Source organism: Haliotis rufescens, unplaced genomic scaffold (assembly GCF_023055435.1).
Source record: "Haliotis rufescens isolate VD_foot unplaced genomic scaffold, xgHalRufe1.0.p SCAF_2, whole genome shotgun sequence".
Lineage (NCBI taxonomy): Eukaryota > Metazoa > Mollusca > Gastropoda > Lepetellida > Haliotidae > Haliotis > Haliotis rufescens.
In genome coordinates this window covers 36,663,596-36,690,989 of record NW_025963890.1, presented here as the reverse complement: position 1 = coordinate 36,690,989, position 27,394 = coordinate 36,663,596, and the positions used below count along the sequence as shown (strand labels likewise).

The window sequence follows — 27,394 nt, the reverse complement described above, 5'->3', positions numbered from 1 at the left end:
TGTGATATTGTAGTTGAGGGACATGTGTGGAGCTGTGACATTGTAGTCAAGGACACATGTGAAACGGTGACATTGCAGTCAAGGACACACGTGAAACTGTGACATTGTAGTCAAGGACACATGTGAAACGGTGACATTGCAGTTAAGGACACACGTGAAACTGGGACATTGCAGTTCAGGGAAACGTGTGAAGCTGTGACATTGGTGTTAAGGACATGTGTGGGGCTGTCACATTCGTGTTAAGGACATGTGTGAAGCTGTGACATTGTTGTTAAAGACATGTGTGAAACTTTGACATTATAGTTAAGGACATGTGTGAAACTGTGACATTATCGTTAAGGACATTGTGAAGCTGTGACATTGTTGTTTAGGACATACGTGAAACTTTGACATTCTAGTTAAAGACACGTGTGGATCTGTGACATTGTAGTTCAGGGACATGTGTGAAACTGTGAGTTTGTCGTTAAGGACATATGTGAAACTGTGATATTGTCGTTTAGGACATGTGTGAAGCTGCGACATTGTAGGTCGGGGACATGTGTGAAGCTGCGACATTGTAGTCTAGGGACATGCGTGAAGCTGCGACATTGTAGTTCAGGGACACGTGTGAAGCTGTGACATTGTAGTTCAGGGACATATGTGAAGCTGCGACATTGTAGTTAAGGGACATGTGTGAAGCTGTGATATTGTCGTTAAGGACATATGTGAAACTGTGATATTGTCGTTAAGGACATGTGTGAAGCTGCGACATTGTAGTTCAGGGACATGTGTGAAGCTGCGACATTGTAGTCTAGGGACATGTGAAGCTGCGACATTGTAGTTAAGGGACATGTGTGAAGCTGCGACATTGTCGTTAAGGACATATGTGAAACTGTGATATTGTCGTTAAGGACATGTGTGAAGCTGCGACATTGTAGTTCAGGGACATGTGTGAAGCTGCGACATTGTAGTCTAGGGACATGTGTGAAGCTGCGACATTGTAGTTCAGGGACATGTGTGAAGCTGCGACATTGTCGTTAAGGACATAGTGAAACTGTGACATTGTAGTTCAGGGACATGTGTGAAACTGTGATATTGTCGTTCAGGGACATATGTGGAGCTGCGATATTGTCGTTAAGGACATGTGTGAAACTGTGATATTGTCGTTAAGGACATATGTGGAACTGTGATATTGTCGTTCAGGGACATGTGTGAAACTGTGATATTGTCTTTAAGGACATGTGTGAAACTGTGACATTGCCGTTAAGGACATATGTGGAGCTGTGATATTGTCGTTAAGGACATATCTGAAACTGTGACAATGTATTTCATGGACATGTGTGAAACTGTGATTTTGTCGTTCAGAGACATGTGTGGAGCTGCGATATTGTCGTTAAGGACATGTGTGAAACTGTGACATTATCGTTAAGGCTATGTGTAAGAGTAGACAAAGGTCATGTGTGAAACTGAGACATTGTCGTTAAGGCCATTTGTGAGAGTGAGACAAAGGTCATGTGCGAGACTGAGACATTTTCTTTAAGGCCATGTGTGAGAGTGAGACAAAGGTCAAATGCCTGACTAAGACATTTTCTTTAAGGCTATGTGGCAGAGTGCGACAAAAGTCATGTGCGAGACTGAGACATTGTCGTTAAGGCCTTGTTTGAGAGTGAGACAAAGGCCATGTGTGCAACTGAGACAAAGGTCATGTGCCTGACTGAGACATTGTAGTTAAGGATACGTGTAAAACTGAAAGATTTTCGATTACGCAAAGCAAACAACTGTAACACTGTCGTTAAGGACAATTGTTAAGCTGTGACATTGTTGAGAAAGCCATGGGTGAGACAGAGACATTGTCATAATGGTCATGTGTGAAGCTGCAAAATTTCTTGATTTAATCCGGGTAATCAGAAACTGCACAACTAATATAGACATTGAACTAAGTTGTGTTTGAGGGACTTGAACAAATTTTAATTGGACGAGCACATTCATGGTGTGTTATGATAAACATGTGGAGGACCCGTGAATATGCGGGTCAGAATAAGTCTTCTGCAATCCATGCTTGACATAACAGACGACTATGCTTGCCACAAGGGTCGACTAACTAGAACGGGTGATCAGGCTCTCTGACTGGAATGATGCATGTCATCGATCCCAATTGCGTGGGTCGATGCACATGATATTACTCACTGGATTGTCTGGTTCAGACTCGATTATTTACAGTCCGCGGCCATATAGCTGGACTATTGCAGAGGGCGGCGTTAAACAAAGAAAGAAACAAACAAACGTCAATGTGGCAATGTCAGATCCACTCCTCTACATCTGACTACTGTATTGTTGCTTTGGAATTATCCACAATGAATAGGTTTTGGATTCAGTTTACAAACCATTATTTGTTTATGGGTCTGATTACCTATGTCCTCTACAAGTGCAGAGATTCTGCTGTTTACAAACAAAGAGAAACACTAAAGACACATGTTTTATGGTTTATTTAATTAAGTCAAAAGTAGCAGAAATGGTTTTAAAAACTACATCAACAGATGACTTATTTGGTTTTCATTTGAATCATGACATTTATCTTTAACAGCTAAAAAGACAACAATCAACAATATTTAAAATATACAATGCATAGTATGGCGTATTCTTTTCTCAGACTTTTGCTTTAACGTTTTGTAACCTTTAGGATTAGGATGAACGGAAAGTGCTTAAAAATCAATTGGATTATGACTTAATTATTTAGGAAATAGACCTGATGGCATCATTTTGGGGCCTTTTGCGATGTCTCTCTACACAGATAACCAAGATAAAACCATGGAATATACGGGCTTTTCTTTCCAGAAAATAACTGGATTTGAACCCGAGGCTTGACTTTAGACGACGGAAGATACATTGAGTATATCACCTGCTGATCTGTGTTCATTAAACGTTGTTTTAACAACATCTTGACTGTATTCATGTAGTCTTCGGTATACTTGTTAAACACTTCAGGAGTTCCCAGAAACATGGCCCCGCCCACCCATACACTGTTCCCTTTGATTACGCTTTCTACTGTAGCTTTATCGTTAAAACCAAACACACGGCTATAAGCGACTCTACTTTTGTCCCATTCGTGTGGTATTTTAAGCTTGAACACTGAGTTATCATTAGCAAGATCACGAAAGAGTCCAATATCCAACCAACAGAAATATTTGGTAGGAAACAATTCCTCCATTAAGACTTTGTTAACTAACTCAAACTTTGCATGCATCGCACATGAGTAGTTCTCGTTAACTGTGTTCGGATGATGATGTGGATAGTTAGGCTGAGTGTAAATACTTCGAATTTCCCCAGCCAAAGAGAACGACCACAGATTGGCCCTGTCTATAAGGAATACCTTTGTCATGTTGCTAGGGAACTTACGTCTGAGGTTATTCAGTAAATTAAAGGTATCTCTAGAATCGGTATATGCGACAAGGTTGTTCCTGATTCCGCCAAACACTTTCATCCAGTGCATATAACGGCTTGGTGTGTACATGTTGGATGTGCTTCCCTTGGCGAATGAGCCAATGTTAAAATACGCTGTAACGACTGTGATTTCAGGTTTCAGAAGGGATGGGTCGTCAATGCTCTGTGACAGAATCTGAAAGAAAGTTACTCGGTATAGACTTTGAGGAAAATACTCAATAAACAGAAAGGTTTTCATGAACACTTGTGAGTTGACTGTATCTGAACATATATGAATAGTTTAAACTTCAAGAAATATATTGTTAGGAAACAACAGTAATCAAATGGGAAGTATAAATATAGAAATAAGACATGGTAACACATGAGTGTACCAACTCATTTTGTTGGTGTCGTTGTCTATGTTGAAGGTCACTTGCATCCCTGATGGGAGAATTTGTGTTCTTGACAAAGCCTTGATATAAAACATTATAAAACAATGTTAGATTGTTCCTACAATATACGCGGCACAACTGAAACAAAAACACAGTTGTAAGTGTTAAAATCCAGTTACTGACACATAGAAATGATGTTAGTGTATCATCAACCATGAATGCGTAGAGACATTTGTCAATCTCGCATCGATTTGATTGTTTACAGGCGGCTGTGGCGTAGTTGTATGAACTCAACCAGTTTTAAGTCCTTTATAGCATGTGTCATGGATTTGATCATATTAAACTGATGTGTTCAAAAAGAACAGTTAGATGATACTCGCTAACATCCATATTAATAACGTATGTACAAACGAACATAACAGCAATCCATCCACACACCCACACCAATCGATCCATCCATGGATGTATGCACGCAGACACCCACCCACACACACACACACACACACACACACACACACACACACACACACACAACCCCCCCCCCCCCCCCCCCCCCCACACACACACACACACATACAAACATGTACATAGGACACACTATACAATCTCGCCAGAAATCTGAAAATAGAATACCTCGATGGTCATTTTAACTTTGGTGTGATAATAAACACAAGACAAATAATCATAACGTGTTTTTGTACTTTGCACTTACCCATGTGCTCAGGTACTCCGATCTTTTCAACCAAACTGTCGCTGAAGAAATGTGATGGTACAACACATTAATTGTAGGAACTGAACTGCACAAATACATTGTAGGTATTTAACAATACTCAGTAAATTATGGCATTTAGAATTCTTAAACTTCTGTATGGTTGAGGATTCTATGGATTGTGTGGTTGGTACTAAAAGTCGCCTTTGGCAACTGATCACACAAATGGACCGCCATATTTTATTTAAATACAAGAGTGAGTGAGTGTGGTTTTGCGCCGCTGTTAGCAATATTCCAGAAATATCACAAGCGGGGGACACCAGCAATGGGCCATCTCGGGAATCGAACCCGGGTCTTCGGCGTGACGAGCGAACGCTTTAACCAGTGGGCTACCCGACCACCCCTTAAATACCAGAGAACGGAGCATATAAAAAGCACATTGAATGATAATGACGAGACACGCCAGGATATTTACACTGTACACTGTCTCACATAAAGTAACAGATAATTTCCTTATCGTAGTTACATACATAATCTCGTCGACATAAGAAGATATCCTCGCAATGCCTCAGAATGTCGTTGCTTTAGTGAGCAGTTAAAACGTTTGCGTTAGTTTGGGTTGAATTGTGGTGATTGGGTTGTTTGAGTGAGCAGTTCAAACGTTTGCTTTGGTTTGGGTTGAGTTGTGGTGATTGGGTGGTTTGAGTGAGCAGTTCAAACGGTTGGTTTGGTTTGGGTTGAGTTGTGGTGGTGGGGTCTTTGAGTGAGCAGTTCAAACGTTTCCTTTTGAAAGGGCTTTGTCACTTTTATTCACAGGTAAATGACAATGAAACTACGTCTCTAGTGTTACTGAGTTGGTGAATAAGTTGCGTTTAACACCGCTTTGAACAGCATTCTGTTATTACTGTTATATCACGGCTTGTCAGCTTAATGTTGGAGGAAAGCTTTTCTCAATGTGAGGAAGGTCTAAGGCTTTTACTGCTTTAGTGAAATCCGTGAGCATGAGTATGGTGCTGATGAACGTAGAAACATAACCGTCGCGAACCGAGATTCGAACCCACAATCATAGGTTTCTGACGTGCCTAATGGACGACTTAGACGAAAAGGCCGCCTGTGCCCTCTATTGTCGTTGAATGCATGAAGGGTCAGAAAGTCATTCCACAATATACTGTGCTATGTACATAACACGCCGATAACATTATAATAAGTTGATTTGTATGGCCATGTTTTTTTTCTGAAAACGTCAACATTCTTCGAATTATCCTTTAGTGTTAATTTGGACGGCCAGGAACAGACTATAATCCCCCGGATCTAATCCTCTATATCCTCCCGAACATATACACACCCGGCATATATAGTGCTGGTTTTAACAGGAAGTTTCGTTCTGTGAAGTTTGAAAACAATGTCCCTATCTGCTCTATGACTGTCAGTGTACACAAGAACGCAACTTTTCTTCGCGTTGTATGATATACAGTCTCCATTTACAGGCATATTCATGGACTACATCAAGGGAACTCTGCATTCCTATCTATTAAGAACTAATCAGTGTTGTATCGTCTGCTAGCAGCACAGTAGGAATATATTCTCTCCCAGCGATATGTCCTGTATTGGCAGTGTCCAGGTTAGTAGTAAGTCCATCAATATAAACTAAAAAAACATCCATGCTGATAGAACTCGTCCTTGCCAAACACCCTGACGAACTGTGAAAAAGTCACTTCATATTGGACAGATATTTGACACATGCTGTAGCGCTCATACGAATGTTGTATCAGGTGCCAGACTCGACCATATATTCCGTATTCGAACAATTTCAGTAATAGACCATCGTGTCAGATACGGTCGAATGCCTTTTCGTTGAAAATTGCGTATACGTTCTATTGCCTCTTTAGAAAATAGGTTAAAACATCCTTCAGTATATGGATAGTTGTAGTGGCCCCATGTTCCTTTCTAAAGGACGTTTCTTCCTCTGCTTCTTCAGTGTTTTAAGGATTTCAGCAATGTCTTATTCACTCGAAAAATATGTTGAGGTCACAGGATAATGATCTGATACATGAAAGGGAATGATACTGATACCGTCAAACTGGTGGGTTGCTAAGAAACCTGGGCGTGGCAGGCTTAAAAACGACACCTATACAAGATCGTCTCATAACATTAATTGTACTATGCAAAAGATTCAAATCTGCTTCTGTTATCAATAGAAAATTCCATATAATAACAGGAAGGCGATTTTTATCCATTAAACATCAGCTCTTTGTAGCCCGCCTGAACGCAAGGCGTCATGTGAAAGGTTTGACGTTTTACCATAGGCGGCAAAGATTGGGGTGGGGTAGGCAACACCAGAGATGTGATGTGCGCCAATGGCGTCACGCAATGTTTATCAGGTTTTGACTCCGATTCACCGATGACAAAAAACGTTGTTGGCAACAAAGCGGCGAGCGGTATGCCAGGGCAACAATTCTTTTCAAAGATGGATACGGGGGCGGTTTTGTCATAGTGTTGGGCGTCATCATACGTTCTCAGCTACGGTATGCCATCAAGGTGTATCACCCGACATGGTGGACACAACAGACATGCTAGAAATTATTTTTTACAGGCATATTGGTGTATGAATATATTCACGTAAGGACATATTCATGCCGGGACAGGTCCATGTATTAACACATTGATGTATGGACACGTATTACATGTTGAATACTGACGTATGTGTATGTTAATGTATGGATATACTGATGTATGTGTATATTCATGTATCGATATACTGATGTATGTGTATATTCATGTATGGATATACTGATGTATGTGTATGTTCATGTATGGATATGCTGATGTATGCGTATGTTCATGCATGGATATACTGATGTACATGTATGTGTATGTTCGTGTATGGATTTTCCGATGTATAGAGATGTTCATGTATGGATATACTGATGAATAGGCATGTTCATGCATGATATACTGATTTATCATATAATTAGTAGGTTTCTCGGCAGGATAAAGCCAACGGATAAAAACGATATCCTTTGGGATCATATGCGGATAGAGATGCAAATATCAAAGGTCAAGTAAGGACTACTTTCATTGTTTATAAACAAACATGGCGTCGCCCTTGTCATTCGGCGATCGAGTCAGAATTAACAATTGAGAATCTGGATAAACTACAGGGATAACTGCTATCATTATCAAAAGAACAGTCTAATATACTGAAATTCATTCTCTAACTGTGACGTAGGTAAGGCATTTTATAAGTTTGGGCAACTTTGGAGATATAAATTTCCAAAGTAATTTTGCGAGGGCACGAGGCCTAGCCAAGCGGGATCAGTAGCCATATCTGTACTTGTAGACCACTGCGGCTTGAAACCTTCTCTGCAAATTAAAATAGTTGGATTTGGCCGAAATATGTTTGAATAGTTACCTTGTTTCATTTTGTCGCTGTGTGTACATCTGACCACACTTCTTAACCTTATGACAGGACAGACCGACTGTCAACAACGTCTGACCGTGGCCGTGACGTCTCATAGACTAGGGTTAGATTAGCTTCCCTTTGACAAAGGGCAGTTACTCTAGTGGACAGACCGATGGACAATTGTTGTTTCGTATATGTTGCTTCGCCACTGTATAAGAAACAGATTTCAGTTGGAACTATATAGGCTACTGTCACTGTCCGACTGACACATCACGTAATAAATATTAATGCGCACATTCCAGGAAAACTCGCAATGTTTCGGTAATGTTTATGATAGAGGGAAAGCGATTTTCAAGCACAGAATTAAAGAATGACATTATATGATAAAGAGGTTATCACGCGAGTGTGTTTGGGGATGGTAAATACCCTGTATTAGGAATAAACGATATGTATTTAGCTCGCCAAGGCTCGCTAAATACAATGTTTTTTCCTAATGCAGGCTATTTACCATCCCAAAACACACTTGTGTGATAACCTCTATGTATGGACTTGTTCATATATGGATATACTGATGTATAAACATGTTCCTGTATGGATATACTGATGTATGTGTATGTTCATGTATGGATATACTGATGTATGGACTTGTTCATGTATGGATATACTGATGTATGAACATGTTCCTGTATGGATATACTGATGTATGTGTATGTTCATGTATGGATATACTGATGTATGGACATGTTCATGTATGGATATACTGATGTATAGACATGTTCATGTAGGGATATACTGATGTATGGATATGTTCATGTATGGATATACTGATGTATGGACATGTTCATTTAGGGATATACTGATGTATGTGTATGTTCATGTAGGGATATAATGATGAATGGACATGTTCACGTATGGATACACTGATGCATGGACATGTTCATAGTCAGGATATACTGATGTTCATGTAGGGATATAATGATGTATGGACATGTTTATTTGAGAATATACTGATGAATGGACATGTTGATGTAGGGATATCCTGATGTATGGACATGTTCATGTAGGGATATAATGATGTATGGACATGTTCATGTAAGGATAAACTGATGTATAGGCATGTCCTGGTAAGGACGTACTGATGTATGGACATGTTGATGTAGGGATATACTGATGTATGGACATGTTCATGTAGGGATATAATGATGTATGGACATGTTCATTTGATGATAAACTGATGTATAGGAAAGTTCATGTAGGGATATACTGATGTATGGACTTGTTCATTTGATGATAAACTGATGTATAGGAAAGTTCATATAGAGATATACTGATGTGTGGACTTGTTCATGTATGGATATACTGATGTATTGACTTGTTCATGTTTGGATATACTGATGTATAGACATGTTCATGTATGGTTTATACTGATGTATAGACATGTTCATGCATTAATGTACTGATGTATGGACATTTTCTTATATGGATATACTAATGTATAGACTTGTTCATGTATGGATATGTTGATGTATGGACATTTTCATTTGAGGATATACTGATGTATGGACTTGTTCATGTATGGATACATTGATGTATGGACATGTTTATTTGATGATATACTGGTGTATAGGTAAGTTCATGTATGGATATACTGATGTATGAACATGTTCATGTATTGACATATAGATGTACAAAGGTATTAGCTTACTTACTTACTTACCAACTTACTGGATGTTTGAAAAGTAGTCGTATAGTAGTCAAAACGTGGTTTAAGATATAAAACAGGAATATAAACTGTTCATTTTAACATCTCAGCGCAGCGTTGACATATTTGCGGATTTTATATTTTTGTAAATGTAATCCCATGACGCCGTGTTGATGCAACGCATCAAACGTTTTGTGTCTGCGTCTTAATGTATGCATTTTGGACAAATAATAATATGAACATTGTTACGATTGTCTTGACTGAAAATTATACACCTGAAAATTAATGTTACAAAATATGCACTTGCATGAATAAATTGTTCCTTTGAAAATAAATAAAAGACAATGATTATGTTATGAGTCTTCAATGGTCAGTAAGCGTGTTAACACAATATCTCCCGTTGATTGTACACGCTCATATACGTCATGGGGCTATTATGGATAGTGGGTATTTACGGATACGATTACTGGCGTCTGTAAATAAAAAAACAGTCGTCTAATATTTCCACCGACTCGACCTGGACACAAGGCGAACTTCCAATATATACAAAATATACAATTTTGTATATATGGTATATCCAAAAATATACAATTTTGTATATTTGGTATTTCCAAAAATATACAATTTTGTACATATGGGTTGATTTTACCTCTGCTTCATTCAGTTTCTTTCACTGCAGACATTTATGCTCACAATATGACGTTGCTATTGAAAATATTACTAAGAATACCGGACAGTATTATTGTATGTGACAAGAGTATACTATTGGCATTATGACAACTCTATTTGGAGTGTTATGAAATAATTTGTATTTATTTATGTTCACAGCATTTTACGTAATAAAGAAATGGAACACTTGAGCAGACAGTTATATCAATAATATATATAATAAGTGCGCCATCTGTTTACAAATAAGAAGATCTATACATACAAGGCGTTCAGAGTAGTATCAAACAATGACGGTAAAATAAATATATCATGAATATCGGCAAATATGAATATATACAATTTAATATATATGTTTCTGTTATGTCATGGTATGGTGATTCTAAATCTAAAATGTTGCTTGATATTGTTTTGACAAACAGTTGTATGCACTGTCCAATGTGATACTCCTTCGTAAGTATATAAAAAAGGATGTTCGTTTAGTCAATTGACATATGTTCATTTTAAACAAGGATTAGTGTGACAGGATAACTAAGCTTGTCATCTGGTATAATGCACTTCCTCGATTAGCATAATTAGAACAGAGTTTGTAATAATTTATATGCGGACTCCAGTTAGCTAAGGCAGCCAGCATCAGTGGAGAATGTGAGCAGCTGGAAAAGAGGCGAGCAACTCAATGTGATTTATGAATTTGTGAAATTTTAATAAATCAACGAACGCCTGTCACAAAAATGTAGTTGAACATAGAACACACAGAATCGCAGATTTTTCTATCGTACGTTTGAGGGTGAACGTGAACGAAGCCGTGCAGGGTGCCTTACATCGATTTTACTTCAGAACACACAGTGAGCTCAGGTAAGTTTATAAATGATGATATTTTCATTCATTCGTGCAATAGATGCACTCTGACTCTGTATGTGTTCGCAATAGAACATTTGGAAGAAAAAAAATGACTAACAAGTCTAGTACACAACAAAGCCATTAAGTGAATATCAAATATATTGATTCACAATGCGACAACATCTTATCCAAAATTTGTTTAATGCAACAGGTTTAAAGCATTCAGAATTGTACAATCATTATTATAAAACACAGCATGTTTATATATGTGTGTCGCTACCTCTCTCATGTTAAATACATAAATGTATAAAAATGTTTTAATATAATTTAATATTACTATTAGTTTTACATTATAAGTAACATTATGGACCCTAGCATGTCGAGCCAAGAAACAATTGTATATATTATTCACCTTGGAATGTCTGTTTACTGTGTTTGCGGTGGGGTCCAGGCAATTCCTTAAGTGGACAATTCGAACTACTACTGCGTAAAATATTAATGGCGATTTGGAGAAAATTACCAAATGGATGAAAGCAAGTAAAGTATAATCCAAAGAAAACAGAAACTATTCAATTTCACGTTAAAGTCAATCTAAATGCAATACTTAACCGTAAAATGAAAAGATTTTTTATCAATGACTTTTCAGTCAGATTGTTAATAGCATTCTGATATTGTCGATTAGTTAAAAAGGTAAGCCCTGTGATTAGTTGCCTTAGAAGTCTTAAAATGCCTTTCTGGTGTCGTGAACCATACTCACTCAGATAAATACTTCCTTTCACATAAATCATTAGAAGTTATGTACAAGTTTATTGCCCATATCTTTGCTCCCATATTTGGGATAATTGTACCAAAGAACAAGAACCAATCCGAGAAAGTTTAAACTGCATTACGAACTTTTTGAGGGGGGACAAGGGGTACAAGCAATGAGGAACTTTATTGAGAAACTAACATAGCCAAAAGAAAACACTATTATACAAGATGGAAACATCTCTTCTGTTAGTGATTACATTTAAAGAAATCGAACGAATTTACAGGCTACCAGTTGTAGAACAGAATGCTATGCCAAATCATTCTTTCCTGATACCATTAATACTTGGAATAGTCATCTGATATAGTGGATTATTTAACTTGAACAAACAATGTTACTAATATCTAGTTGAACCATGATACCAGATTTTGTCACATATCCTTTATCGCCTCGGACTCGGCTGTAGTGATTTAAACTTCCATCGGCTTGAAAGACACGTCTCAGATAAAGCATCATGCATGCTCTTTGGCTAAAGTATACTGCATTATTTTTTCACATGGCCTTACTACAATATTTCAAGAAACGAATCGTCTTTCTATTCTAAAGGTTAGAGTTTTAATTCAGTGCTTTATGGGAAACAAGTTGTCCGTATAGAAATTTTAAATTCAGTTCATATCTACGTTCTGATGGATTTGCACTTAAGTAATAACTTAAGAATTAATTCATATTTTAAGCTACGTATTAAGTATTAAATAGTTAAAAAGCTTTTCTTAATAATTGAACACCAGTCCATCAACCGCACTAATTTGTTGACCACTCGTTTTTGTTCTATTTTGATGTATATATGTGTTATGTTTTATAATATGTATGTATATGTACATGTATAAACCAACACATATCAATATTACTTGATAAATATAATTTTGTTTCTGGAGCAGTTTTTATCAATCTCGATTCATTTACTGAAAAAATATATGTTAAAAGCATGTACAATTTCCCATTCTTAGTAGGACATCTCACAAAATCCCACTTTTTTGTTGTAAAATTAATAAGAGGACGTTTGGTGGGGGACTTTTGGGATATGAGAAATGAATACAGACTGCCATGTTGTCGGAGTGTAGATCTTAACAATCACCGTGTGTGACCATGTAGACAGGATATCATTAACCTAAACATAACACATAACCTAAATACAACAATAGTGTATGCAGAAAATGTTAATCGTCTGTTACATGTTTGCGAGATAACACGCGAAAAAGTGAAAAACACGTGCACCACGGACAGCTGCAAATGCACGTGTGGGTAAGGGTATAAAACGATTGTAACGGCAAGTCAGACATCCACAGTGATAAAAACACAAAAGAAATGCCACGACTCACAGTCGAACAACGTGGGCGAGCCTTGGGTATGTAAAATGGGAGCCACCCACGCCCATATTGCACGAACCTTCGGTTGCTCCCGTGTTGCCGTTACCAATTTGATGCAACGTTACAGACAGACAGGGCGGACCGCTGACAGGCCAAGAACAGACAGACCCAGGGTGACCACGCCCCATGATGACCGGTACTTGCGTACCTTGCACCTCCGAAATCGCTTCCTGATAGTGACGTTGTCGGCGACGAATGCCTTAGGTCACAGGGTTAGTCGACAGACAGTTGCCAGGAGACTCAGGGCTCATGGAATCAGGGCTTATAGACCATACACAGGACAGCTACTGACAGCGCAACATCGTCGTCTGCGATTAAGATAGGCCCGGACTGTACGACGTTGGCAACGACGTGACTGGCAGGGGGTTTTCTTCACTGACGAAAGTAGATTCTGTATGTTTGGGGCTGATGGAAGACGTGTTTACCGCCGAAGGGGTGAACGACCGCGGCGTGTTGCGTGCAGGAGGTCGTACCATATGGTGAAGGGAGTGTCATGGTGTGGGGAGGGATCTGTGGGCAGGAGAGGACAACGCTGGTCATCGTTGACGGAAACTTGACAGCTCAGCGGTACATGGATAACATTCCTCGTCCAGTTGTCCTACCATTTCTCCAACAGCAGCCACGTGGTGTCATTTATCAGTATGACAACGCTAGAGCCCATACAGCCAGAATTGTCACTAACTTCCTCGCAGCCAACAACGTCAACGCCCTGCCGTGGCCTGCACGCTCGCCCGACATGTCCCCCATAGAACAACTCTGGGGCATGATGGATCGTAGTGTTCGACAACGACCACACTCTCCAGCCAACCGACAAGAACTGATCTTGGCCCTCCAAGAAGAATGGCGTCAAATCCCACGTGACCTCATCAGACGACTGACTTTTTCTGTGCGTCGAAGAGTTTTTGCGTGTATTGAGGCATTTTGTGGTCACACACGCTACTAATGACTTGTTATTGAACGTGAGCGATTGTTTATGTACTCTGCCTATTGTCCATGATTCTGAAAGCTCGAGTTTTGTACCACACCCAACTTTGGGGGGGGCTCTGACGTTATTCTCGGTCGCGGTATGTCACTTTCAGTGTTGATTATGTTGATATATTGATCTTCTCAATACACTTTACTTCATGCATGTATGTTTTGTTGTTTTTGAGCAAGAGTGATTTCAAACTATGGTAAAGTTTCTTTTGGACGTCAGTTTATTTTAATCATACACAATATATCTCATTTAATATCTTGAAGCTGCCAATGAAAGCATGAACTCAATTACTGTGCAAATATAAGAGTTCATTTTGTATAAGCATCAGTTTGAAGTTATCATTTTTTAACTTAAAAAACTACGATGTGCCCATTGATACCGTCATTATGTTGACGGTCTGATTGTTAACAACCATGAGTTGCAATATGTTATATGATTGCTTTGTATAACATCGGGTCATGGATGCTGTTCACTTTCTTTGGTACTGGATTCTTCTTTGCACAATAACCAGAGTATCTCACTGATTGATTATTTGTTTTAAATCTAAGCAGGTTTTGTGCCTTGTGGAATTGTAGATGAAGAAACAAACAAAAAAAAACAATTCGCATTTACATAAGTAAAGAAAATATCAATTAAATCTGAATACGTCATTGTGTCAATTTCTTGTCCTAAAAAGTACAGGTATTAGTATTCATATTCCACTTGTTAATAATTTGTATTTGTAACATTTTTTTTATTTTCTTGCATCGGTTGTACAATACATTTACAGTCGTAGTCTGTTGACTTTGCAAACGATATTAGGCTGAGCCCCAAGACATTTTTTTAAACATTGCATATTTAGCAATTTCGTGCCGTTTGGACAATATTCATACCAACAAATGTAATAAGTCAGTGGCAAAAGTAAATAAGTCAAATAAACAAAGATGGCGGATGCAGTAAAATTTCAAAGTTAAATCAGTACTATAAAAAAAATTGGGAATAGCTTCAGTGCACCCGCCAGGTCTGGGAGCAATACTGCTACAAACGTGCAATGTCTGACTCTTTTCCCATGTTGAAGCATATTGAGAAAAACTTAGCTTGTACTTACTTACCTTTTGTAAAACATAAGACGTTAATTGCAACATATATCCCCGTGTTACGACGTAAATTGTAATAAAAAGGTAAATTGTAATACTTGCAGCAAATTGGAATAATTTTGACGTAAATTGTAATAACAACGTAAATTGTAATAATATTTGACGTAAATTGTAATACGCAAATTGTAATAAAAATTGACGTAAATTGTAATAATCTCTACTTGCGGTAAAATGTAATAAATTCTTACGTAAATTGTAATAACCTTACTACCGTAGTGTCCAAGACGCCAATTGACTAGAAATGATCTTTGTCAGTTGAGCTTGTGTTTCACATGTACAATTCGAGAAATACTGTGTATGATGACAAACGTACAAAACTGTTAAGTTAGGGATGGTTGGTATAGGCTTTATCGTACAATCGTCATTATAGGGTGGTATCAACATAGTGAAAGACATTTATTGGAAGTGATGTGATGTTTTTGGCATGCTATCATCTACGTAGAAGATACTACCATCTGCGTAGAAAATACTATCATCTACGTGGAAGATACTCTCATCTACGTAGAAGATACTTTCATCTACGTATATGATAGTATCTTCTACGTAGATGATAGTATGCCATCTAGATACTATCGTCCACTTACATACTTTCATCTACGTACATGATACTGTCATCTAGAGTATGTAGAAGTGCAGTCATATATGTGATACCAATGACAGAGCTCACATTTACTGTCATTACATACACACCTACATGCGCGCACACACATACACACACACACACACACACATACATACGTACATGTATACACACATATAGTGTTTGTGTGGGGGTGTTTTTGTATGGGTATGTAGTGTGTGCAACACGTGTTTGTGTCTGTATCTGTGTGTGTGTGTGTATGTGTGAATGTATGTGTGCGTGTGCGTGCGAGTGTGTGTGTGTGTGTGTTTGTGTTTGTGTGTCTATGCTGATGAGGCCCAATCTGAGGTTTCTTAGACAGTTACTAGTCTTTTCATCAGAATTTTAACAAAGTATGTTGTAATTTCATTATAGTGCTTGTTGTTTGTTGGAATTACTTTAATCCTCTGAAACCCCAAGAGGAGGTTATGCTTTCAGGGGATTATTGTCCGTCTCAAATTAGTGATAAAAAATGAAAAACGTATTATCTACGAAGAATATACTTATGTCTTTGTTGGACATACTTTTGTCTACGTAGAAGATACGTTTATCTAATGTATTTGCTACATTCTAATTCGTATATCTACAGGTTTGTGTTTTTATTTTATCTTTTAAAAGATCTTACTTTGTTCATTTGTTACATTTTGCATAACCTTTAATTGCTCATATCAGCATTTTTGTGGGACCTCTCACAAAGTAGTGTCACTCATCTTTCACTTGGAACTATATGTAGAAGTGCAGTCATAGATCTGATACCAATGACATATAGAGGTCGTATTTACTGGCATACATACATACATACATACATACATACATACATACATACATACATACATACATACATACATACATACATACATACATACATACATATATGCATGCATAAACACATACACAAACACACACATACATACATACCTATGTGTGTATGTGTTTGTATGTATGTGTGTATGTATGTGTGTGTGTGTGTGTATACTGATGAGGGCATAGTATCGGAGATAAATATAATTTGGTTTCTTAGTTAGTCACTATTCTTTTCATTGGAATGTTAAGATGGTATGCTATAACTTCAATATTGTATTACAGTGCTTGATGTTAGCTGGAATTATTTTAATCCTCTTAAACCCCCAGAGAAGATTATCCTCTGAAGTAATTTTTGTCCGTATATATGTCACAAATTAGTGATAACTTATGAAAAACGTAATTATCTGTTTCGAAAATTATGAACCCGCATTATGCGTGAGGTACCAAATTTGGTATCAAGGTTGCTTGGCGCAATCAATTAACGATTGTCGAGTTTAATGATCTTAGAGTACTCTTCGTATAAGGTCAAAGAGAATATTTACGTTAGTGACAAAACCCTTTTCATTATAGATTTTCCATCCTTTCAATTTTGATCAAAACAAATATATTTCAGCAATAATTGATTGCAACAAATTTTATTATACATTCTGATGCTCTTTGAAACTCAACAAGACATGCCCGAAGATACCGGATATTATTTTTGTATGCTTTGAATTATGATTTCGTGCCGTTATCATGATGGATTCTGTTTTTGTTGTTGGGGCAAGGAGTTATTATCCCAGCAAAAGTTGTCAGTAAGTTGTTGTTAGTTCTTCATGACATATGAAAGGAATCCAGACAGTTACATTTATTCATTTATTTCATTAAATATACTTCTTGTTATGAAAGGAAATATGTTATGCTATATTAATTATGTATATGTTAATCATATATTGCTACAAATATTGCATAAGCTAACATGGTTTGCATTTATTTATTATTATTTCTTTATCTGTGAGAAGTTCACAGAGATCGAGAATACACAATATCTAATAGAATATGCAATGTAGGTAAAAAATATCCGCGCAAATTTTTCATTTGACATTGCACAGGAGATTTGTCACTCCTTTGATGTATTTGAATTCTTCGTCAAAATATAATACAAAACACACAGAGTATTTCTCAAATAAATAAGAAAACTAAGTTCATTCTAGTAATTAATCCTCTTCTGGACAACCATAGAAATGAAATTCCAATGCGTTTATATATACATATAATTATACAACAATTCACGATAACGACCTCAATCCTCCCCCACACCCATACTTTAATGACAATTGTACGATGAACCCTGTACCAACCCTGACAAGGATAGGTTCTAGTCATTTAACGCCTTTGACACTAAACTTATAAGGTTATTACAATTTACGTAAAAAGTTATTACATTTTACCGCAAGTTGAGATTATTACAATTTACGTCAATTTTTATTACAATTTGCGTATTACAATTTACGTCAAATTTTATTACAATTAACGTTGTTATTACAATTTACGTCAAAATTATTACAATTTGCTGCAAGTATTACAATTTACCTTTTTATTACAATTTACGTTGTAACGTCCCGTGTTATGAGTTTTCGGATGCTGAATAAACATTCATGGTGTTTTCATATGAACAACTGTAAAACATCTCATTGACTTATAAAAGACAATGTTATCATAAAAACAAGCCATCATCGGAATACTTCTGTGTGATGCCCCACTCCCCGTTATAGTGCAAGCATTCGTAATATAAAATGTATGATGTCCGAAAACTTAAGATCAGACAATAATAGTATTGTGTTATGAATAATAATAAAGGCATGGTTGATGCTGAAAGCTCTGATCGAAAACAGGACAATCCGCGACGGTTGTCCGGAAACACGATATTTTTTGGAGTATTTTCTTTTAAATCTTTGATTATATTTTTACTCCGAAGGTGATTTTTCCAAGGACTACTGTTTTAAAAACCGCGATTTTCCGCGTTTCCGCGGATATTTCACATCAAATCAATGTATACCGTTCAATTAAACCGTACAAACCAAATTTAACACTTTTAAGTAATAATGATTAGCTTTCATCCTCTGTGCAATCTGTTATCTGCTATGCGCACAAGAGCATGTTACAAATCACATCGCGGCATCCCTACAAACAAATCCATGCTCAGCACAAATCGATTTCAACACTTTCAGGTGATCACCCCTGACTGCTAATCCGCTCTGTATATTTGACAATAAAGTCTACCCACATACCAAGCACCGCGCCAGGAAAAGTACCAGACGCCTCAATCGCTTACCCGTCAATATCATTGCAAGGAGAGTAAGGACTCCCGCTAACAGTGAGGAGTACTAATTAAACATCCCAATAATGTTACACGCCACTATATCAGTTTTATTTGTAACTTGCTAATAATATTGATCGGCATTTTGCACATACAAAACAATTACAGAACAATACCCGGCAGTTACCCCTCCTTTATCAACATTTACAAAGAAACACAGTGCTCAACTTAAAATACTTCATTTTGCACATATACAATGATTATACACGAATACATTACAATTATCTTCTTAACTAATATATACAAAAAAACAACAATTTTGGATACATCATATATACAAAATTGTATATTTTTGTATATGTCATGAATACAAACTTGTATATTTTGTATATCTCATCATTCCAAACTTGTATATGTTTTGGATATACCATCTTTCCAAAGCTTATACAAGCTTGTATATGTGGATTTTTTTTGCAGTGGGAATCCTCATCCACGGAAACAAAAGCTTATCAAAGGATAATTTATGCATTATTTGTAACATATATTATCAATTATCTAAATTAAGTGTTATTCGTGCATATTGCAGAGTACGAAATCCTTTTCTCATGAAGTATGAAACTGAATTTGACACGCATGTACACAATGTTGTAATTCTACTATATACCTGCTTCAACACAAATTTTCCTGGTGGCGGACATTTGATGAATTCTACCTTTAATCAACAAACGTACTTCTCGTTTCGAGTGAATGAGTGAGTATGGTTTTACGCCGCTTTTAGCAATATTCCAGCAATATCACGGCGTGGGACACCAGAAATTGGCTTCAAACATTGTACTCATGTAGGGGAATCGAACCCGGGCCTTTGACGTGACGAGCGAACGCTTTAACCACAAGGAAACCCCACTGCCCCAAATCATTTTAGAACATGTACATTACTGAATAATGAATAATACAGTTCCTGAGTTTGCAAGTCAGTGTAATATTCTGTGATAAACACCAGCGTCAGTACAAACTTGTAGCAGGTGAACTATCCAATGATCGACACCAGTACAAACAAATTCTTACAGTATAAATCAATGATTGACAAACAATATCAACAAATACAGTACGTTAAAAATCAAGTGATTACCGCCAGCATCAACAAATATTTACAATGGGAGAAATATCTAGTGATTAACACTAGTATCAACAAATTCTTACAGTAAATGTAATATCCAATGATAAACACCAGTGTCAGCATCAGACCAGTCCTCTTCGTCGAAGCCATTGCTGTAGACATAATGTGAAATATCATCCTGACAAGGTAATATGCTAAACTTAACAAATATTGAACCTTGAGCAACATATGGTCCTTTGTGAAGCTTCACTATAAACAGTAAAAACAACAAACGCAATATTTGTGTCGAATAGAATATTGGCGCAGTTTATTACAACATTTGTGACGAAACCCTGGGGGGAGAGGTTTAAGACTAATAATAAATTAATAACTGAGCGCCTATATATCAGATGTGAGCAGCTCAGAGCATAAACAGGAGGGGCTTGTCTCACTGGGGTCGCCACAGATAAGTACCCCCTCCCCCCCACCCAAGCTAGAGAGTCGACAAGCCGCCGACTCCAATCTGGTAAATATGCACAACCCGGCCAGCCGCCGGTAACCACCACTTCTGGCTAGCCGCCAGTAACAAGTCCTTTAGGCCTGCTAGGGTATCGCATAGACAGAAGTGAAAGCACCATACTTATGATTGCTAACCTAACAATTACCTGAATCATGTTCATGTCCCCCAGGGTCCCGCCACCAATCCCATACCCAATGCCACAAATGTAAGTCAAGTAGAACTGTTTAAACAGATACTCTCCAGTACTTCCCGTACTCCTTGTAAGAAAATAGCTAACCCCACATCGGAAAGGTGAATGTCATCATTGCGATATAAGTTGGAATCGCTTGCTGTTATATCATGCTTAATTCGACGTCCCCCTTTTTTGCATATTAGATTTGTAACGAAACGGTTTACTCTCTTCCTCTTCCGTTCAATAGCAGCCCCGCTCTGTGCGCCATGGTACACCCTTCTAGGTAGGATTTCCCACCACACCAGAAGTGTTTCAGGCATAGACTCTGTGATACAAAAAACCAACCCTTCTATTTTCTAACTTAAGTCTACACCACTATCCTTCACTAGGTCATTTGATCCAAGATGTAATACAAGTACCATTGGAGGAGGATGTGTCTTGAGTCTATTCTTGATGCATGGTCTCAAGTCGTCCATCTTCATTCCTCGCTTGCCAAGCCACTTCAACTCAGCACCAAGCTGGTCTAGTCGCAAATTCTTCCCAAATCCTAACTGCTGTGAATTCTTCTGAGCCCAATACACATAGGAAGATCCGATGAACCAAATGTCTGAAAAACTTAGTTGACAGGTTAAGCATACACGTGAATTGTAACCGTTGCTTATATTAAAGCTATTCTGATATATTGTTTGAACGCATCCGATTTCCACCCTCCCCAACACTTGATGACGTCAGTCGGGATACCCTGCATAGCTGCAGGGGTAGCTGCACCAATGCGAAAAGAGTGAGACTTGTACTTATTGTGCTCCAGACCAACAAACCCTAACGCTTTTGATAACATTGAAGAAAACTGGTATTTTGTAACTGGAAGACCATCAATATGTATGAGAAAACTCTCTTGGGATGATGAATGGGGTCTGATATACAAATACAATCTCAGCAATGCCACTGGGCAAATTGAAACATCAGCATGGGCTCCAATGTGCAGTTGAGCTGCTCTCAAATCGGTTTTGGACATGCGAATTGTCATAACAATACTTGATGAATTTAATATGACATCAGATAGCAGCAATCCCTGATACGCTGGGCCTCTGTTACTCACTAGTTCACCTACACGCAATAATCCAAAGAATGCCAAGGAGAACATACTCTGAAACAGAATAGCCTTGTACACAGACTTTGAAACAGATCGCAAGGCTTCCGTTAACTGTTTTAACAATGGTAAGGTGAGAGGAGCTCTTGTATCCGGCTTCTGAGCATCTCTTCTTATTCCTTGTAACAACTTCTTGTTGACAAAATTCTCTGTAGGGTCTGATAATGAGACTAATTTATGATATCTACTGATAGCTGAGATATGTTGATAAACGGTGGTTGGAGACTTACCCTCTAATGATAGGTTGGCTATGTAATGAGCAATCTGCGAAACTGGAACCAGCCAGGTCTGATCTAGGTTATTGCTGAAACAATACTGTTGAAATCCATGCAACGCATACCTGTATGCCTTATTGGTGTTTTGAGATACTGACATACTTAATAGCTTGTTAGCTTGTCTTCCATATCTGCCATAGAGAATCTGGTATTGGGGTTGGCTGCGGACGAGCCTGGGGTGCTATAATCCGAAACTGCTGCAACTGAAATCGGGATAAAGAATCTGCTATGCTGTTGTAGCACCCTGGAATATATTGGGATTTCATGATTATGTTAAGCTTCAAACATTTGAGAGTAAAACAAACGGACTAAAACCATTACTCTCGGTGATGACTATGTTAACCTATTCAGTATATGCACTATATACTGCCTGGTTATCAGAATTAAATATCACTTTCTTGTTTGTGAGATGTTCCCCCCAAATATGAACTGCCACAAATATTGGGAAAAACTCCATGAATGTGATGTCTGAGGTGTAACCTTGGAGTCTCCATTCCTTGGGCCATAATCCAGCTGCCCACCTGCCTTTGAAGTACAAACCAAATCCACAATGCTCTCCACCCTCACTATCTGTAAATAACTGTAGAGAGTCACTTGACATCCAGTATTGGTCTGGGAACACTGTAATACCATTGTGACAGCTTAAAAATTCCAGCCATGTATTAATGTCTTCCTTCATCCCTCTAGTCAGCCTGATATGATGATATGCTCTCTTTATATTTCTTGTTGAATCTATAAATCGTCTTGAAAATGGGCGTCCCGTGGGGATTGCTCGGCAGATAAAGTTCAACAAACCTATAAGTGACTGCATTTCCCTCAATTTCACTTTATTACGATCTGCAAACCCGTGAAGTAAGTTTTTACATTGATTGATTTTGTCTGTCGGTATTCTCAATTCCATTGTTACTGTATCAATTTCGATTCCAAGGAATGTCAAACAAGTACATGGAAGTACTGTCTTCTCACTAGCAATAGGAACTCCCAACTTCTGACATAGCAACAAAAAGGTGACAAGAGCGTCTTGGCAATGATTAGGGTTAGGTGAGCTACCAAAAAGAAAGTCATCCAAATAGTGAAGTAATGCCCCTTGTTTCAACGTGCATTGAGTAGCCCAGTGTATAAAACTTGCTACTTTTTCAAAAACTGCACAGCTCAATGCGGCATCCAATTGGGAGGCACATATCTACATAATAGTTATTCTGAAAATATATACCTAAGAGATCAAAATCTTGCTTATTGATTGGACATAATCGAAATGCACTTTTAATGTCTGCTTTTGCTAACATTGCCCCTTTGCCAAATTGGTGGACTAAGTCCACTGCTTCGTCAAAACTTGTGTAAGAAACTGAGGCATACTCATCATCAATATAATCATTGACTGATGTACCCTCTGGGTATGACAAATGGCGAATTAACCGATATTCTCCTGGTTCTTTCTTTGGGACAAGCCCAATTGGCGACACCCTTAATTTTGGAAGTGGTGGGAAACTAAATGGTCCTGCCATCCTACCTGATGTAATTTCTGCCTCACTACTTCTGGTAGTTCTGTACATGATACAAGTTATGGTAATAACATGATTCCCTTGGACCTGTATAATTCAAACTAAAACCAAAACAACCTTGCCTGAAGTATGGATTGATACTAACACTTGATGATGGGGTTACAAACATAAGCCAGAGTTCATTATTGATGACAGACCATGGTTCGTGAGGATTGTGAGCATGGCGAAGTCGAAACTGCTTATCATATGTACGCCAACCATAACCCTTCATCCTTGTAGCTGCCATGCGTACAATATTCATGTATTTGAGCATGTGCTGTGTTTTGCCCCCAAATTTCTCCAGATAAATGCTGACAAATATCAAGAATGCATCTGTCCATTCCTCGATTGTGTTGATTCTGGGATAATTGCGCCTTTTAACCTCAATACCCCCTTGTGCATTGAGGCCTATGATCCCTACTGGTTTGTTGTCATAGGTCTCCTGTCTGAGCCCTTTAGTTAAGATCCCTAATTCCACATACTCATTTTTCCAAATTTTCTCCTTGATATTTTGAGGTATATTGGAACCTAAGTTATCTTGGGAGAGAACGATAGGCTGAGGAGCAATAAACTGTGAGAAATCATGCACGCAAAGCCCCTGTGACGGACTAATGCCGGTTGCAATAGCAAGCGTATCGCTGTCGCTGCTATCAAGCTCAATAGGCCTATCGCCTACTGGTTGGAATCTAACTGTAGCTGTACTACTATCAGTATTACTAGACCTACCACTTGTAATATTTATGCTGCTGTCAGACATGCTACACGAATCATCAACTAACACTGCAAACACGAAAACGTCGTTTTTTTCCGTATATGGTCATTGGACGGAAAAACGACGTTATTTGGACGTTTTCGAACCATCGTTTTTCCGTCCAAATAACGTCGTTATTTGACATCGGAATTTACTGGGAGAGAACGATAGCGTTAAGCTCCTCCCTTTCTTGATTGACATTGTCAATCAAGCAACAGCGTCTACCGGTATTTCTACTTCTCAGATTTCATTGGTCAGTCCCCGCTTGTTAGATTACAGGCCCGCGTTTGACGCTGCACTCGAAGCGCTTAGCGGAAGTACTGAAATCAATCGTTCTGCGCATGCGGATTACTTAATGCCTTGACCAAATTTTCCGTTCTGTGCATGCGCGATTTCGCGTATTGTTTCCTAGATTTAATGTCACCACTATTTGACAAAGGTTCATAAACACAGTCACGTGAAGGTTCGGAATCGTAACGAGTAACTCCATTTAAATTGAAGAGGATTCCCAGTGATATGGGAGATTCCAAGATGAAACTATTCTATGGCCATCTAGGCTGCCACCCAAACCGATCTAAACGGGACCCTATAGCTTATTGTATGCTGTATAGTCATATGGAAGTGGACCAGAACTATACATTGTATTCCGGCCGATTGTTCTTGCATTTACTTATAAGTCAGGAAAATGGACTTAAAAGGGGAGTTGTTGAATGTAATTATTTTAATTATTAAATGTTGCCTATACACTAATCTGGACGAACTTCTCATTGTTCTGTTTATGTCATCCTATATACTATTAGTATGTTACCGTTCTAAAGTCAACCTCTCACATAACATTATATTGTTCATAGTATCAAAGTTTAATCAACAATATCAAGAGCAGCGATTTAAACCACTGAAACACCCAAACACAAGGCTGTTATCAAGCGCTAGTGCAGACGTGATGCATCGTAAAACGTGTATCGTGATGTCTTCAGAAATTCAATTATACTACGAGATAGTACGGCTAACGCAGACAATATCGCTAATACAGATACAGTCAAGTCTCGTTAATCCGACATCGTTGGTTGCACATGATTGTGTCGGATTAACGAGTATGTCGGATTAACGAAATTAAGTGATTTGTGATCGAAAATCGGACGTCTTCACGATAGATAATAACCGTGTGTACCTTGTAATTTAACGAGTGTCGGATTAACGAGACTTGACTGTATAACGTATTTGAATGTTAATACTAAAGACAAACAATCATTATTTTTGCAGTGACGATATAACACGTATATACGTTTATTGTTAACTTTCATCAGTTTTGCTCTTCATTTTGATAACTTTGTTTTCACATATATATGTAGCAATACCCGACAAGCATGTCATACATAATTATGGGGCAGTTTTCAATCTTGTACTGACTTACTCTGGTGTTAATGAGCGAAGTTTATTGGCTTGTGTGTAAAACCCCGTTTTTCTGGTAATCCTATTATTACTTAGTTTAATTCTATCTAATGACACCCTGTTCTCTGGATCATGGCTCCGTGACTATCCATAACAATTAAGATGAACATTCAGTTCAAGTAAATGAATGAGTTTGTTTTGATGCTACAGTCAGTCAAAAAACCAATGCTGTGAGGTTTGATAACACACTTCTACCAGGTCGAACATCATGGATCCTCATTTTCTGCCTAAAGAGAATCATAGTTCATATGCTAATCCATCTGCGAATACCCTCCCACTCAAGATGACCTTACTTGTTGCTAAATCTATCATCTATCCCCCTAATCTCACCCGCCCCCACCCCCCAGACGCACGCACGCACGCAAACACGCACACACGCACGCACGCACGCACGCACGCACGCACACACACACACACACACACACACACAAACAACTGACCTAAATAACCTGGACAGGAAATACTGATAGCCTCTGGTCAACTCAGCCGCGCCACCGCAGAAAGTTCGTCCAACTCTGCAGGGGGCATTCTCAGTGGCTTCAACCGCGCTGAAATGTTTTCGCCTTGCATCCAAGATTGTGGACAAATGAAATCGTATGAAATTTGGCTATTTTAGGTCCTATCTCTTTTTGGATTACCCAATAAAGTAAATTCATAGTTACACGGTTGTGAAGAAGCTTACAACTTTATAAGACTTATTCATCTCATTCCAAAAAAACTACTCGCGCTCACATGAAGTTGTAGTTATTATGTCACTGTTTTATTTCTTTAAAAATATATTACATGTTCAACAATAACAATTAAGATGAACATTCAATTTCCGATATAAGTAAATGCATAAGTGTGTTTTACGCCACAATCAGTCAAAAACCAACGTTGTCCGGTCTGATGACACACAATCTACCAGGTAGCACATTCTGTACACCCTATCCCCATTGAAGTCTCCACTGTGGGTATTCCTGGGGACGAAAAGGCCCCATGTACCTAGGAATTTCATCAATACATTCATGCGCGGCATTCTCTGCCTAAAGTAGATCATATAGTTAACATGCTAATCCAACTCGAACTACCATCCCGCTCAAGATGAATGTTTTATGTAACATCCAACATGCCCACATTTACGCACGCACGCACGCACGCACGCACGCACGCACGCACGCGCACACACATATTTGGATTTACCAATCCCTGAATTGAGAAGACGTGCGTTACGAAGCTCCTCCAAGTGATCATCAATATCCGTATATGTCTGTGATATCATTACCCATCCAAAGCCGAATATACATTTATTGTGTTTTCTTGACAACAAATGTTATA

General features: G+C 38.2%; 1 protein-coding gene across 1 annotated transcript; it reads right to left on the bottom strand.

The window, feature by feature from the left end:
* Window positions 1-2,529: 2,529 nt before the first annotated feature.
* On the bottom strand, window positions 2,530-3,987 carry LOC124111758. The gene is made up of 2 exons (XM_046471560.2): window positions 3,800-3,987; window positions 2,530-3,595 (listed from the first exon to the last, which is right to left on the bottom strand). Exons 1-2 carry the CDS (start codon window positions 3,884-3,886, stop codon window positions 2,735-2,737), a joined length of 948 nt encoding a protein of 315 aa, XP_046327516.2. The 5' UTR covers window positions 3,887-3,987; the 3' UTR covers window positions 2,530-2,734.
* Between the last annotated feature and the right edge of the window lie 23,407 nt (window positions 3,988-27,394).

Bases quoted from the DNA above. Each gene is read 5' to 3' on its own strand.
- LOC124111758 (XM_046471560.2), bottom strand. From the start codon at position 3,886: ATGTTTTATATCAAGGCTTTGTCAAGAACACAAATTCTCCCATCAGGG. The intron at 3,596-3,799 runs ATGAGTTGGTAC...ACTTTCTTTCAG, and splicing joins TAGACAACGACACCAACAAA to ATTCTGTCACAGAGCATTGA.